The following is a 14,826-nucleotide window of genomic DNA, read 5'->3' as shown; positions in this document are numbered from 1 at the left end:
AAGTAAAGATGCTAACATACAAAAGGTTATATTATAGACTCAGGGTGATACAGCTATTTAAAATGACAGAACTAGACTAACTCCAAATTAGTTACTATTTCTACTCTATCACTTCATAAATGAAAAAACAAAAACTCACAGAAAGTTTTAAATACTGGAAAGTGAAAAACTGTAGTTTCAGTTAGATGTTTCCAGTTAGAGGTTTCACTATGCACTGAATCACAGATCACCATAGCTCTGTTACCATAGCATAAAGGAAATATTTCAATGTCTATACAGAAAATTAATTTCCTAACTTTATATTAATTCAACTATTTCCTGATAATTTTATTACTCAAATTAAGCATAATTGCTGATAATGACATGATTAAAATACTGACACTACAGTTTTAAACATATTTCTATACATTAAGGGTCAATAAAATACTGATAGTGCCTCTTTCCTCTTCCTATTCTTTTGTTTTTAAAGTGAAAATATTAATCTAATAAAAACAGTCAACAAAACACTCAAATTTTCTCTGGACATCATACTCCAGCAGGGTAGGAGCTATAGAATGATTCTAATTTGTAAAGATACAGAACCATGTGCCTGTCTCAGTGTCAGCAGTGATGGCCCAGAATAATTTAGTGCTGGGTGAAGCACCAATGCTTCCTGCCTGCTGATACCCTAAAGTATGCTCTAAAGTGAAGCCTGACAAACATGCTCTACCCCGGCTCTCCCTTCTCCCAACATTAACATAAGTGAGAGACGTGGGGAACAGGACTAAACCTATGGAAAGAAAACACATGCCAACTACCTATAGAAAGCAACATGGTCCTAAATTCCTAGTTATGAACAGACAATCTAGGACCATCAGACACTGGATAAAAATTACACATAAGAGAAAAACACCAGAAGAACAAATAAAACAGTTGCAAATGAAAATGAGATAATTCGAGAAATAAAACAAGTTTAAAGAAAATTCTAATTAATATCCTTATAGTATCATCTCGAGTCTTATTAATAAAGGAATAGGTTGCTAGAAAAAATACAGCAGAATAACAAGAGAAAATTATTAGAAATTTAAAATATGACTACCAAAAATTTTAACAGAAAAGATGAAAACAAAGGTAAAGGAAATTCCCAGAACATATAGCAGAAAAGTTAAAGAGATAGAGTATTAAGAAAAAAATGAAATTAAGAAACATCAATCCGGAATGTTTAATATTAATTAAAACAGGTATTTCAGAGAGAAAAGAAAAAAATAAAATGAAGGGAAGAATAGTATTGAAGAAATAAGATATTTATCAGAGCCACAAAAAGACAAAAGACTTGAATCTAAAACATCTCATACCATGGCCTCTTGTAATTTTAGAACATTAAAGAAAATAGAAAATTGTAAAAGTTTTAGAGACAAAATAAAATACCTATTGAGGAACAAAAATCGATCTGGCATCAGACTTCTCTTTAATATATGAAATCCAAGAAAATACAGAACTAATCTAAAACATAATCAAAAGAAATACCAGGATAACAAATACGCAGGTAGAGTCAGTCAAGTTAGAGTAGGAACTCGGAGAGAAGAAAAACAAAATTAAGAATTTTATATTGCAAACAGCATAAGGTTTAGAGACAGAAGATAAAAAGGGAAGAAAAATAGGGGTGTTAATTACTCATCTTTCCCAGTGGGGAGTTATAAGATGTCATCTAAAATTGGTAGGCAAGAAATTGAGGTTCTGTTGTGGGGAACCTGTACTTTTCTCACTCTTCTTGTCTTCTTCTGCCTAACCTATAAACACCAGGGATTCTTAAGGAGTGGTCTTAGCCTCCATTTCTTTTCGCCTCATGGTCTCATCATGTGACTTACCAACCATCATGTATTTGGAAAACTCTACTGATGATAACTCAAATTGAGTGAGTTCCAGACATCCCCACAGTCCACTTGTTATTTTCACTTGGATAATTCATAGATCAAATGTATCATCCCTAAAGAAGAATTCTTGATTTTTTCTCCCCAAAGCTGTCCTCACCCTAAGTTTCCACCCATTTACCCCAGAAGAACACCACTCACTCAATTGAAGCCAGAAATCTAAGTCATCTTCAATGTTTCCTTTCCCTCTATTCCACATCTAATGCATCACAGGAAGCTTTTCACCAGCTTACCACCAACATATCTCCCAAATTTGTTCCCACTACTACTGCTCTAGTTTGAAATCAGTCATCTCTCACGTAGCCTACAGAAAGAGCCATCTGTCTCTCTGCTCTAATCTCTCCCTCCTGAAATTTATTTGCCACAAGAAAGCGAAATTTTTGCAAAATCATATCCCATCACTCTTTCATATGAAATCCTTCCACCAATGCACTTACAATGAAATCCAAACTGTGTATGGGGACCTATTTGGTCCTGTGTGACTGAATGTACTTCACCCATTTATCCATTAGGTCTCAGTTCAAATGTAACCTCTAAGAGGTCTCCCTGACCATCCACCTCATCTAAGTGAGTACTACCACTTCCCTCTCCACAACAAATAAAATTATTCCCCGCCAGTCTTTTTATTTCACTCATTACACACAGAATAATTTACAATTATTATATTTACTTGTCTAGTTACTTGTTTTGATTGCTGCTGTCATTAAAAGGTAAGCTCTAGATGAGAGGGGCAGAGAAACAGCTTGTTCTTCCTCATATTCCCAGCGCCTGACACATGGTTGGTACTCAATAAATGTCTGTTTCATGTGTATGAAACAAAGTTATAGCAAGTAATAAAATACTATCCATGGAGAAGCTAAAAATAAAAATGTGATTTGTAATATTTGGGAGAAAAGTCATGTAAGAGAGCTTAGCGTCTCCTCTTTTATTCCATCATTTAACAATTATGTACTAAGGGCCTACTATGTACTGAACCAAAATAACAAAAACAAAACAAAACAAAACAAAAAATCTTGCCTCCCATAGTTCATTAATAGGCACCGTATAAACATATATGAACGTAAAATAGGAACAAAGTGGTTCAAATGAGGCGAGTACTTCTACTTCGTTTTACATGTTCTTGTAGTAAGATTTTTTTATATCTTCATACACTGTGTATGTTTATTGGAGACAGTCTGAAAGGCTATACACCAAAATGTTCACTGTGATGACACAGACCTAGAAAGTACAAGTGCAGGGCAGAGCAAGATGAGTACTTCCTTTTTAATTGATATACTACTCTAGTGATTATCTATTCACAGTATGTATTTCTTTTATAATAAAACTATAAACTGCTCATATCTCATAAACATAATTTAACTATTTTAAAAAAGAGTTCATTCAAATTACTGAGCTATCATGTGCTTTACTACAGATTCAAATATTACCTCATTTTTTGTTTTGTTTTTTCAAAAGTTTCCAAATTTTGAAGAACATGCCTTTCTGGCCATTCCAGAGGATTGGTTTCCATTAGACTTGAGGAATTAGGTTCCACTGGACTAAAATCTAAAGTGAAAGAAATACGCATAAGTCTGAAAAGTATTAACATACTGAATTTTGCTAATAAAAATGTGTATTTATAGACACATACATACGTGTGTGTAAGTGTATCTAAAAAGGTATACTTATCTTAGGCATTTATTAAAGACCTCTCTGATGGCCTAAACTGTGCAAAAGGCCATAGAAATGTTTGTTGCAAATAAAAATAAAATATCACCTCATAATAAAAGTTATAAGCTAAAATTCACAAAATTTTCTTAGCACTATTTAGGATTCCTATGGAATAAAAGCATAACTTTGTTATTTTGGGTGAAAATAGTTCTAAATGGAAAGAAGGTAACTCTATAGAGAATATATTGGATATTCTGTGTGATTTTCATACTAGAAATAGGAATTAGCACAAGTAGACCAAAACATTCATTGTTTAAAAAGAGATTACCTTATTCTCAAAACTACAATAATAATAGATAAGTTATGATGTTCTGTTGTTCTCTCTGAGAAACCAAGATGCTTAAACATTCACACCTTCAAATTACTAACATTCAATGTTATTTTCTACTAATCAAATATTATATGTAAGAGTGTGCTTATCTTTCTAGATAATATGCTGCAGTGAACTACTATTGAGATTGCTGATAATATTGGGATTTTCAATGAAAACCTAAAGGGACAGTTTCCGGTCTTATTAGAAATTATTATTAATAGTAGTAATATATTCAAACTGTTTTAACACTGGCAAAATTACTAACTGTGCTACTTTTTGGATTGCAAAACTATTTGGTTTTAGAATTGTTTTGAACACTGTTCTAATAAACTCACTGAGAATTACTGAACATCAGCTATTTGACTATCAACATTAACAAAAATACTCATTTGAGAAAATAATGATTTGGTAAACGAATTTTTTTTTTTTTCCCCCAGAGACGGAATCTTACTCTGTCGCCCAGGCTGGAGTGCAGTGGCATGATCTCAGCTCACTGCAACCTCTGCCTCTTGGGTTCAAGTAATTCTCCTGCCTCAGGCTCCTGAGTAGCTGGGATTACAGGTACATGCCACTATGCCCAGCTCAGTTTTGTATTTTCAGTAGAGAAAAAGTTTCACCATGTTGGCCAGGTTGGTCTCGAACATCTGGCTTCAAGTGATTCATCCACCTTGGCCTCCCAAAGTGCTGGGATTATAGGTGTGAGCCACCATGCCTGGCCTGGTAAAGCAATTTTTAAACAAGAAACACAAATGAAAATGAATGCAAACTGCTATCTTACTTTCTTTTACTTATTAAACTATTTAACCTTGAATAGTTTAAAATATTTTCAAAACCTGTATTGAATTGCCCTATCTAAACACCATCCAAATACAATACTTCGCATTTTTTAGTAAAGGTGGTGAAATACTATTTTAAAGAGTAATGAACTTCATAATAAAATAACATGCTACTGAATGTCAATGTGGCTTTCTACTAAAAGTATAAAGAAAAATATCACTTGCATTTCTGCACAGCTTCATGCTATGAGTTCATAAAAGAATATAAGCAATCTTAAATAACAGTAAACATTAAATTGTTCGTAAATATTTCAATATAATATACAGCCTAAAAAATAAATTACATAGGCTAAATATTAAGAAATAGGTGGGAAAACATTCATATGTGTCATGTCTTTTGTGGAATCATTTGATACAATTCTTACAATAAAATAAAACACAATATTTCAATTATGTGGCAGTCAAGACACTGGGCTATGCTAACAGCCAAAAAACACAAAGGCTCTCTGAGAAACCAAGAACACTGCTTTAAAAAAAAATCATTTTACAGGAGAAACACAGAAATAGACAATAGAACCAACACAATAGGGAAACAGGGAAAACTGACCTATAAAATCAAAAATTACAGCAAACAAAAAGAGATGACATTATGTGATTAATGAATTCAGGCCATTATAACCTTACACACTTAAATATGAATAAATCACAAAGAAAATGTTATATTACAAATTAATAAAGCAAGAATTATAAATAAATTCCAGAAGATTCCTTTTAAGTGTTTGAAGTAATAAAATAATGATCTGATAGAATTACCTGGAAAACTTACTTATGCAGTGTGTTGATGTGCCCAATGGTCCCATGCAAAGGAGATCGTTATTGTAGTTATTGTATTATGAGTTCAGATATCACATTTGACTTTGTCAAAGTCTTTAGCAACTTTGTGACAATGTGTAAATAAATGGTTATATTAGGCATTTTCTACATAACTGACTTGTCACTTGTTATACATGCTAGAGTTTTTACCAAAAAATGAGCAGATTAAATAACTATTAATTACTAACAACTAATATGGATGCTTGCAAATGAGTCAGAATATGATATCTAATTGGCCTTAGTATTTCTTTCAGTATGTAATTTACAGGTAGACGTATTTATTCAAATCAAAGAGACAAAAGATGTTAAAAATCGCAAATTCATTCTTAGGAGTCATGTTCAAATGCATAACCTGTCAAATTTCAGTTCAGGTTCTAAAAATCTTCCAAGTTTCTTTCATTTGTTCAATAAATACAATCTTAAAATGTGATCCAATAATTAAAAAAAAAAATTACAGGAAGAGAGTATAACAGAAAACTACGGAAACTGGGGAAAGTCTGGGAAAGTCTCTTTGAGAAAGTGACATTTAAATCAAGATCTGAAGAATGATCATCAGTTAATCAGGTAAAGGCTGGAAGAAAAGAATTCCAGGCAGAGGACACTGCATATATAAAGTTCCTGAGGCAGAAAGAAATGTAATGTGTCCAAGGAAAGAAAGGACTTCCTGTGATAAAAAGGAAACAGAAATGTACTGGTACTAGAATAAGTATGAAGCCAGATATCATTTAAAGTTTTTAAAACCATATGAAGGTTGACACATTCTATGTGCAATTAGAAGCAATCAAGAAGGTCTGGGCACAGGAGTGACATAATCTGACTGTAGATTGTGTTGATTCTTTGCTCAAACCTTTTTGATTTTAAGATAAGCTCTCCTGCAGCTCAGTGTCAATCATCCTTCGTACAGGTAACTTTAAGATACATATCCTTAAACTTATATAAAAGTCTTAGCAATTATTTGAGCCCTTCCTATCTTTCAACCCTTATCTCCCATACAAATCCTCTGGTAAGCCAATCTCTCTCTTGATCTCGGTTTGCCTTTTCTTACCTCCATGACCCTGAATATGGTGCTTCTACCTGGCACATCTTATCTTCTCCCTATCTAGATCTTATGCATCATTCAAGACCTACATCAAGTTCTTTGGCTCCTAACCAGCCTTCATGACTATTCTACCCTACTTGCAGTTCTCTCCTCAAAATTCATATTTATTTAACCAGCACTTACTTTATACTAGGCAACTGCCTAAGCAATTTAAGAATAATTAATCTTCATAACAACCTATGTCATCCCTAATTTAAAGATAAAGAAGCGGAGGCATAAAGATCAGAAAACATGCCCAAGGTAACATAGCAAGTAAGCTGCTAGTCTTGCTCCAGAGTCCATGCTATACATGGAGCTATGGTCTCTCACTTATTGAACACATCCCCCATTTACAAGTAATCTAATAATGTCTCCAGCACCTTTCAGATTACTCTGTACGTTATTTAACTTGGGTACTGATATGCAATGGTGATGATAATGATAAAAAAAAAAGTAACATCTTTTTTGGTGCTTGTGTTAAGTGTTTTACAGGTATCAATTCATTCAATCCTCACAATAACCCTACTAATCCTCACAATAATCCTAATAAGTGGGTTATATTATTATTCCCATTTTAAACATGACGAAACAGGCATAGAGATGAATAACTTGCCTAAAGACATTTGGTTAGCAAGTAACAAAAGTGAGATTTGAACCCTGACAGTTTAGCTTCACAGCCTGTGTCCTTAAACAAGGTTATTCAAATTTATCACAACACTGGAACTCAGGAAAGCAGAAAGAAATACAACTAAATAATGAAATGATTTCCAGCCGTCTAAGTGAAGTCTGACTGTTCCTCCCCTACTGAATGTTAAATATGCGTCATCATATCATATGGACTTTTACCTCTATTAAATTTACTATGATTACTATGATTTACTAGATTTTGCTCTCCACACTTTATGGAAATGTAGCTTAATAGAAATTCACACATTTCAGTAGCTTAGAAAGACTAAAGAGAGGCATCATCTTAAAGTGCTTCTTCCTTTGCCCAAAAGCAATTACACTGAACACAGTTAATGAAAAAAGTTACTAGAAAATTTATAATGTTTAAATAATGAGTAATACAGTTCATCACATATACATACATACTTGCATCTATATAAGTATCTATTATTATTTAAATCAGTGAAATATATTTGGATTTGACCAATATATTTTATAAGTTTTAATAATAAATGTCATAGTTGCCACACACACACACACACACACACACACAAACACACACAGAACTAAAATTTAAAGTAATAAAAAACTTACCATTTAATATATTGAAGGTTTTAATTTTGTCCATCTTTCTTGGAATCATTTTAGGAATTACAGCATCAAAATAATCTAGAAAGTGTTTCCTTGTGAGTACTAACAGGCTTTTGAGTTCAGCAACAGAAACTGTTTCAGGCTGTTTTGCCAACTTTCTCCTTTCTATAAGACAAATAAATACAATTGACTTATTTTTTATCTGCTTTGGAGCTCATCTACTACTCTTTTGGGGAAAATATTTTCAGAAGTAAAACAAGGGAATTTCTCTAGTAAATCAACATTCCTGTTTTCAGGATTGTAGGCCTTCTTTCACTTTAATCCTATTTGTAGATAATGGGAGAATTTCCAGTTATGTGAGATAAACAGAAGTAATTCATTGATACTATAAGTTGATAACAGATAAAGGCAGGTTTACAAAAGCCTTCAGAAATATATTGCAGAGCATTAAAATGGTCTTATGTTCACGTTTATGCAGAAATAAAACTCATTAAACTTTCAGTTAAATATGGTAGCTTGGCCACTTCCATTTCTTCTTCTCAAAACCTAAAATCACAGCAAAGAAATAAAAAGGGAGAACAAAAGAAGGAATGACAAATAATGACATTTTTCAACAAATTTTGGAAGACATAAATGACAGCCGAGTGGTAAGTGAGTCCGCAAAGTAGAGGAAGAGCCGCCTTGGATGCCTGTAGAGAGGCACTACCAAGGAGTACAAAGTAGCTGGTAGTGAGATGCTGGACTGAAACAGGACTGGATGTAGCACAAGAAGTTAGAACTCCAGGTCCTTCCCCTACCCAACCCCCTATTCCTCAGAGTTAGGCACCACTGCTTGCATTTTTTTTTTTTTTTTTTGTATGGAACATCAGGTATATGAAAAGCTAGTATTGAGGCTGGGGTTAAAACTAAGGGATTAAGAAAAAGTCTATTCATTGAAAGGTTGGACTCCAAGCCCTGATACCAGAAAGTTAACATCCACAAATGCCCCACTGGAAATATCAGAGGATTCTCCTTTGGTTAAACTGAATGCTGTCAGAGAAAAGAACTCAAGATAGCAACACTGGGGTGAAGTTAGGAGTAGAAGCTCATGAACTAAATGTTGAATTGTCACTTCACCAAACTATAGTGAAGCTTGACAGATATTACATTAGAAGTAAGCATACAAAACTTCCATTTCAAAATAGGATGGAAAGAAAAGAATATCCAGACATTTAAGGAAAGGTGTTGATGGGGAGAGGCAGCTCTTTGTTTCCCTGTGCAAAGATTTGATTCGGTTAACACTTTCAGCTCCCCTCTTCCTTCCCATCACTCACTGAGCTAGTCATGAACAAAGCATGCTCTGATAGATTCTTCTGACTTTCATCTGAGTGAGCAAGTCTTCAGGACTTACTTTCTCTGCAGACTTCTGCTGCACAGTTGGTCTGCAGTTGCCTAGCTCTGACAGTCATTCAGTAGCAAAGTTCAATGCTGGGTGTATGTATGAGGAGGCCAACTTGGCCATAGATTTAAAAAGCCATATCCTTTAATACAGCTTTCATCTATAATTTCTCTCCATCTGTATATTTCTTACATTTATTTTTCAGTTGGTTCAAATGTTGGGAGGAGAAGTGGGTATTATTCATTGGAATCCCAAACTAAAAAACATCCAAAAGAGAGACTAAGGCAAACAAACAGAAAAAAGGGAGTCCAGCAGAAACAAAAGCATTATAGAAAACTAAACAAAGTTTGCTATAATTTTCTCATAGACATATGAGAAGATACTGCACCCATGAAATAAGTACAGGATGCTTTGATAAAGAAAAAAAAATCAATGAACAAGAAATGACTCTAAAATTAAGCACACGAGAGATCAAATTTCAAAAATTCCATAGAAGAGCTGCAAAATAAAATGGAAGATATTCCCCCAAAACTAGAACAAAAACATAGTAATATGAAACTAGGAATGGAAATCAGGCATTCTGTCCAGAAAAGTCAATATCTAGTAAAAGCTCTAGAGCTCCAGAGAGAGAGAGAGAGGGAGAGAGAGAGAGAGAGAAAGAATGGGAGGAACAAAATTATTAAAAGGATAAAAAAAAATTCAGATTTCAAGATATGACTCTCCCATTTAAATTGCCAATTAACTACAAAGCTCAATAAATGGGACTGGTGGGGAAGAGGGGAAAGATAAACACAATATGACTCAAAGTAAACCTTCTAGAGACAATGCTTCTGGAGACAAAGTTACCAGAAAGTGGGTAAAAACCAAACAAACCAAGATTAGATTACTACAAAGGATAGGAATTATATTTGACTTCTCAACAGAAACACAGTAAAGCAGAAGACAATGAAGCAGTATCATTGAAATTCTGAGGGAAAATGATTTTTAACCTATAATTTTATTAGTGAAGTAAATAAATTTTCAGACATGCAAGAACTCAAAAAATTTATGCTCCATGAACTTTTGCTCAAAAAATGACTGGAAGAAGTGCACCAACCGAACAAAGGCATAATCCAATAAAAAGGAGAATAAGGTGTCTAGGAAAAAGAACATTCCAAAAGAAGAAAAGAGGAAAGGGAAATCTTCAAGACATTAGCAAGTCTAACAAGCAATCAGTCCACAGTCGAGCAAAATACGAAATGCTCTAGGAAAGAAAACAATAGAGAAATAAAAAGGAACTGATGTATTTGAACACACAATGAATGTTAATGATAGGAGTGCAGCAGAAATGTTGGAGCCTCTGGAAAAACATAATAATGTTTTGTCTATACAGAAGAGTAGGCAAATTAAAAATAAGGTGATTATCAACCATAAGAAAAACAAAGAATTATATAAAAGAGATTTGATGATCATCATTTATTACATGGCTCTGCAGTAAACTTATTTATAAAATTATAATAATGTTAAAGCCAACCACTGATTTAACCAAAATTCATGACTTCACTGTAAGAAGCAGAAAGAGAATGTGAAGATTATGTGGGAAAGTGAAGTTTTTATCTTCCACAGTTAGATGTTAAGATAATGCCTGACGATTCCTCAAGGATCTAGAACTAGATGTACCATATGACCCAGCCATCCCATTACTGGGTATATACCCAAAGGATTATAAATTATGCTACTATAAAAACACATGCACACGTATGTTTATTGCAGCACTATTCACAATAGCAAAGACTTGGAATCAACCCAAATGTCCATCAGTGACAGATTGGATTAAGAAAATGTGGCACATATACACCATGGAATACTATGCAGCCATAAAAAAGGATGAGTTTGAGTCCTTTGTAGGGACTTGGATGCAGCTGGAATCCATCATTCTTAGCAAACTATCACAAGAACAGAAAACCAAACACCGCATGTTCTCACTCATAGGTGGGAACTGAACAATGAGATCACTCGGACTCAGGAAGCGGAACATCACACACCGGGGCCTATCATGGGGAGGGGGGAGGGGGGAGGGATTGCATTGGGAGTTATACCTGATGTAAATGACGAGTTGATGGGTGCAGCACAGCAACATGGCACAAGTATACATATGTAACAAACCTGCACGTTATGCACATGTACCCTACAACTTAAAGTATAATAATAATAAATAAATTAAAAAAAAAAAAAAAAGATAATGCCTGAAACTGATAAATCTAAGAAATAGCAGCATACATACATTATTTGTATAGGGGTCCACCTGGAAGAGCTGAGGATAGCTGTCTATAAACACAGGGACTGAAAGATGGGGAGGCATGGGTGGCACATTGCTGTTTGCCTCTTGAAGCTTTTTCAGTATCATTTGATTTTTCAAACTATATCCATGTATTACTTTGATAAAAATAGTCTATTTTAAAACACTTCTAGTCTAGTAACATTTTCTTCCACAATAAAATAGTAACCTAAAAGTTCATAGAAAATTCAACGCAATATGCATTTATTAATTTTAAGAGCTTACTGCCTAAAAACCACTGTACTGTGTCCTTAGACACAGAGGATTAAAGCATTATTACATTACACTACCTGAGGTCAGCACATAAATAACGCAAGGGAGTAGAATAAGGAGGAGACAACCAGTGTCAAGGTTCTACTTTAGAACATCAGCTTCACGATACAAGCCTCTGTAAAATCCTGCATCAGCAAGGTGGACGTTGGTAGGGTCCTTCCAGATCTGACCCAAGGTAACTAACATGGCTTCCACAATCAAGAACATTAGGAAGAGTAAAATGACAGCTATAATATATTCTGTCTCTATTATATCCTCTTAGTGAGAAAATCATAACCTCATTGTCTTTTTCTGCACAATCTGCTGGGAGCCATTCCAAAACAAAAAGTTACCGATGGTTTGGTTTTATCTGGAAGATGTACAGAGTAATCTGCTTCAGAAATTAGCCCCTATGTTGTTATTAATGTTAAAAATATACTCAAATCTGGTTGGGCGTGTTGGCTCACTCCTGTAATCCTGGCACTTTGGGAGGCCAAAGCAGATGGATCACCTGAGGTCAAGAGTTTGAGATCAGCCTGGCCAACATGGAGAAACCTCATCTCTACTAAAAATAAAAAATTAGCCAGGCATGGTGGTACACGCCTGTAATGCTAGCTACTTGAGAGGCTGAAGCACAAGAATCACTTGAACTCGGGAGGTAGAAGTTGCAGTGAGCTAAGATCATGCCACTGCACTCCAGCCTGGGTGACACAGCAAAATTCTGTCTCAAAAAAAAAAAATTTTTTATATATATATATGTGTGTGTGTGTGTATATATATATGTGTGTATATATATGTGTATATACGTGTATATATGTATATATGTGTATATATGTGTATATATATGTGTATATACACACACACACACACACTCAAATCTGAACCTGAACCTGACCTATATTTATTAAACCTGTCAATTATATTACTATTTGAAAAACAGAGTAAGAATCCATATTGACCTTAATGATTAAGAAATGGACAGAGAAAATAGATAAAGTTTACAAGTTATGAGTAGGATAATTTACCTAGGCAAAACATCATCTCTACACAAGTTAGTTTGCATATAAGTGGCAGATAAATATCTGAGAGAAAAACATTGGACTAAAGTCTAAAAATGAGTCAGCATAAGAACGCTATTTTCCTAAAAAAGCTAGTAATAACTAAGGATTTATTAAAGAAAAATGTAGAAGCAGAACATCTAAAGGAATCAGCAGGTTGAGCATAAGCTTTGCACTGGGTTTTATACATTTAACAAAGATGTAGGGAGCTCAGAGTAGAGACTGCAATACTGGAGCAAAATGATAATACTGCTGTTTTCATACTTATCTTGTATCATACTGAACAGTCTTTTATTTAAAAATTGTTCAGCATTCTCAAGCCTTTTCTTGAAAAATCAGTGAAACAAGATTTTTAATATTTCCAAATACAGAAAGTTCTAAATTACCAACAAATTTGGTAAAATATAAATCACAAGCTTATAAATTTTAAATATCATCATTTTAATTAAATAGTATTACATGTAATTTTCTTTTTTTTTTAATTAATTTATTTATTTATTATTATTATACTTTAAGTTGTAGGGTACATGTGCATAACGTGCAGGTTTGTTACATATGTATACTTGTGCCATGTTGGTGTGCTGCACCCATCAACTCATCATTTACATCAGGTATAACTCCCAATGCAATCCCTCCCCCCTCCCCCCTCCCCATGATAGGCCCCTGTGTGTGATGTTCCCCTTCCTGAGTCCGAGTGATCTCATTGTTCAGTTCCCACCTATGAGTGAGAACATGCGGTGTTTGGTTTTCTGTTCTTGTGATAGTTTGCTAAGAATGATGGTTTCCAGCTGCATCCATGTCCCTACAAAGGACGCAAACTCATCCTTTTTGATGGCTGCATAGTCTTCCATGGTGTATATGTGCCACATTTTCTTAATCCAATCTGTCACTGATGGACCTTTGGGTTGATTCCAAGTCTTTGCTATTGTGAATAGTGCTGCAATAAACATACGTGTGCATGTGTCTTTATAGCAGCATAATTTATAATCCTTTGGGTATATACCCAGTAATGGGATGGCTGGGTCATATGGTACATCTAGTTCTAGATCCTTGAGGAATCGCCATACTGTTTTCCATAATGGTTGAACTAGTTTACAATCCCACCAACAGTGTAAAAGTGTTCCTATTTCTCCACATCCTCTCCAGCACCTGTTGTTTCCTGACTTTTTAATGATCGCCATTCTAACTGGTGTGAGATGGTATCTCATTGTGGTTTTGATTTGCATTTCTCTGATGGCCAGTGATGATGAGCATTTTTTCATGTGTCTGTTGGCTGTATGAATGTCTTCTTTTGAGAAATGTCTGTTCATATCCTTTGCCCACTTTTTGATGGGGTTGCATATAAACAGAACCAAAGACAAGAACCACATGATTACATGTAATTTTCAAAATAAAATTAATGAAAATAAACTAATTTTAAAAATTAAGCCCTAACAAATTTTATTTCATTTTTGTGTTATTTTAAAAAACAAAGTGCCTCCATAGTGTTATTAGTGAGTACATTTTTGTGCAAATTTTTCTAGCTATTCTTTCTAATTTAGTATTAGAAAAATACTGGAAAGAGTAATAGGTCTACTCAGTGTTTTGCTGATAATTTGAGGAAATTTTTTTGAACAAGTTTTGTTTCTCTGTAAACACTATAATCTCTGTATGGATACTGAACCACTAATTTTTTTCCAAAGAGAGCTGAGCTGTTCCCATTATATTCTTTAGTTTTCGTCATGTACAAATAAGTTAACTGCATTGCTTTAAGTACTTTTCTGTTCACACTTCACTTATTTGAAAATCACTGAAGTAGACGCTTAAGACATGCTTACATTGGAAACTTTCTTTTGCTGTCATTTGCCTCTGCCTTTTGAGACACAGGCATTCTAAACAGATGCATCTTTGTCTCCAAGTTTTTA

General features: G+C 34.2%; 1 protein-coding gene across 2 annotated transcripts in view; it reads right to left on the bottom strand.

Annotated features, from left to right (window-relative positions):
* The window catches only part of MTBP (MDM2 binding protein), a 78,671-nt gene that overhangs the window by 17,373 nt on the left and 46,472 nt on the right, over positions 1 to 14,826 (bottom strand). For both annotated transcript variants that reach the window (XR_012416620.1, XM_005564000.5), the window contains exons 14-15: positions 7,921 to 8,082; positions 3,338 to 3,455 (exon numbers count right to left, since the gene is read on the bottom strand). Coding sequence is in view for 1 of the 2 variants with exons in the window: in XM_005564000.5 (XP_005564057.2) it covers positions 3,338 to 3,455; positions 7,921 to 8,082 (280 nt within the window). In the remaining variant the exon portion in view is untranslated. The remainder of the gene's footprint in view (positions 1 to 3,337; positions 3,456 to 7,920; positions 8,083 to 14,826) is intronic.

The sequence above is a fragment of the Macaca fascicularis genome, chromosome 8 (assembly GCF_037993035.2).
Source record: "Macaca fascicularis isolate 582-1 chromosome 8, T2T-MFA8v1.1".
Taxonomy (NCBI): Eukaryota; Metazoa; Chordata; class Mammalia; order Primates; family Cercopithecidae; genus Macaca; species Macaca fascicularis.
The sequence above is the reverse complement of the archived record's forward strand: the minus strand, read 5'-3'. Positions and strand labels throughout refer to the sequence as shown.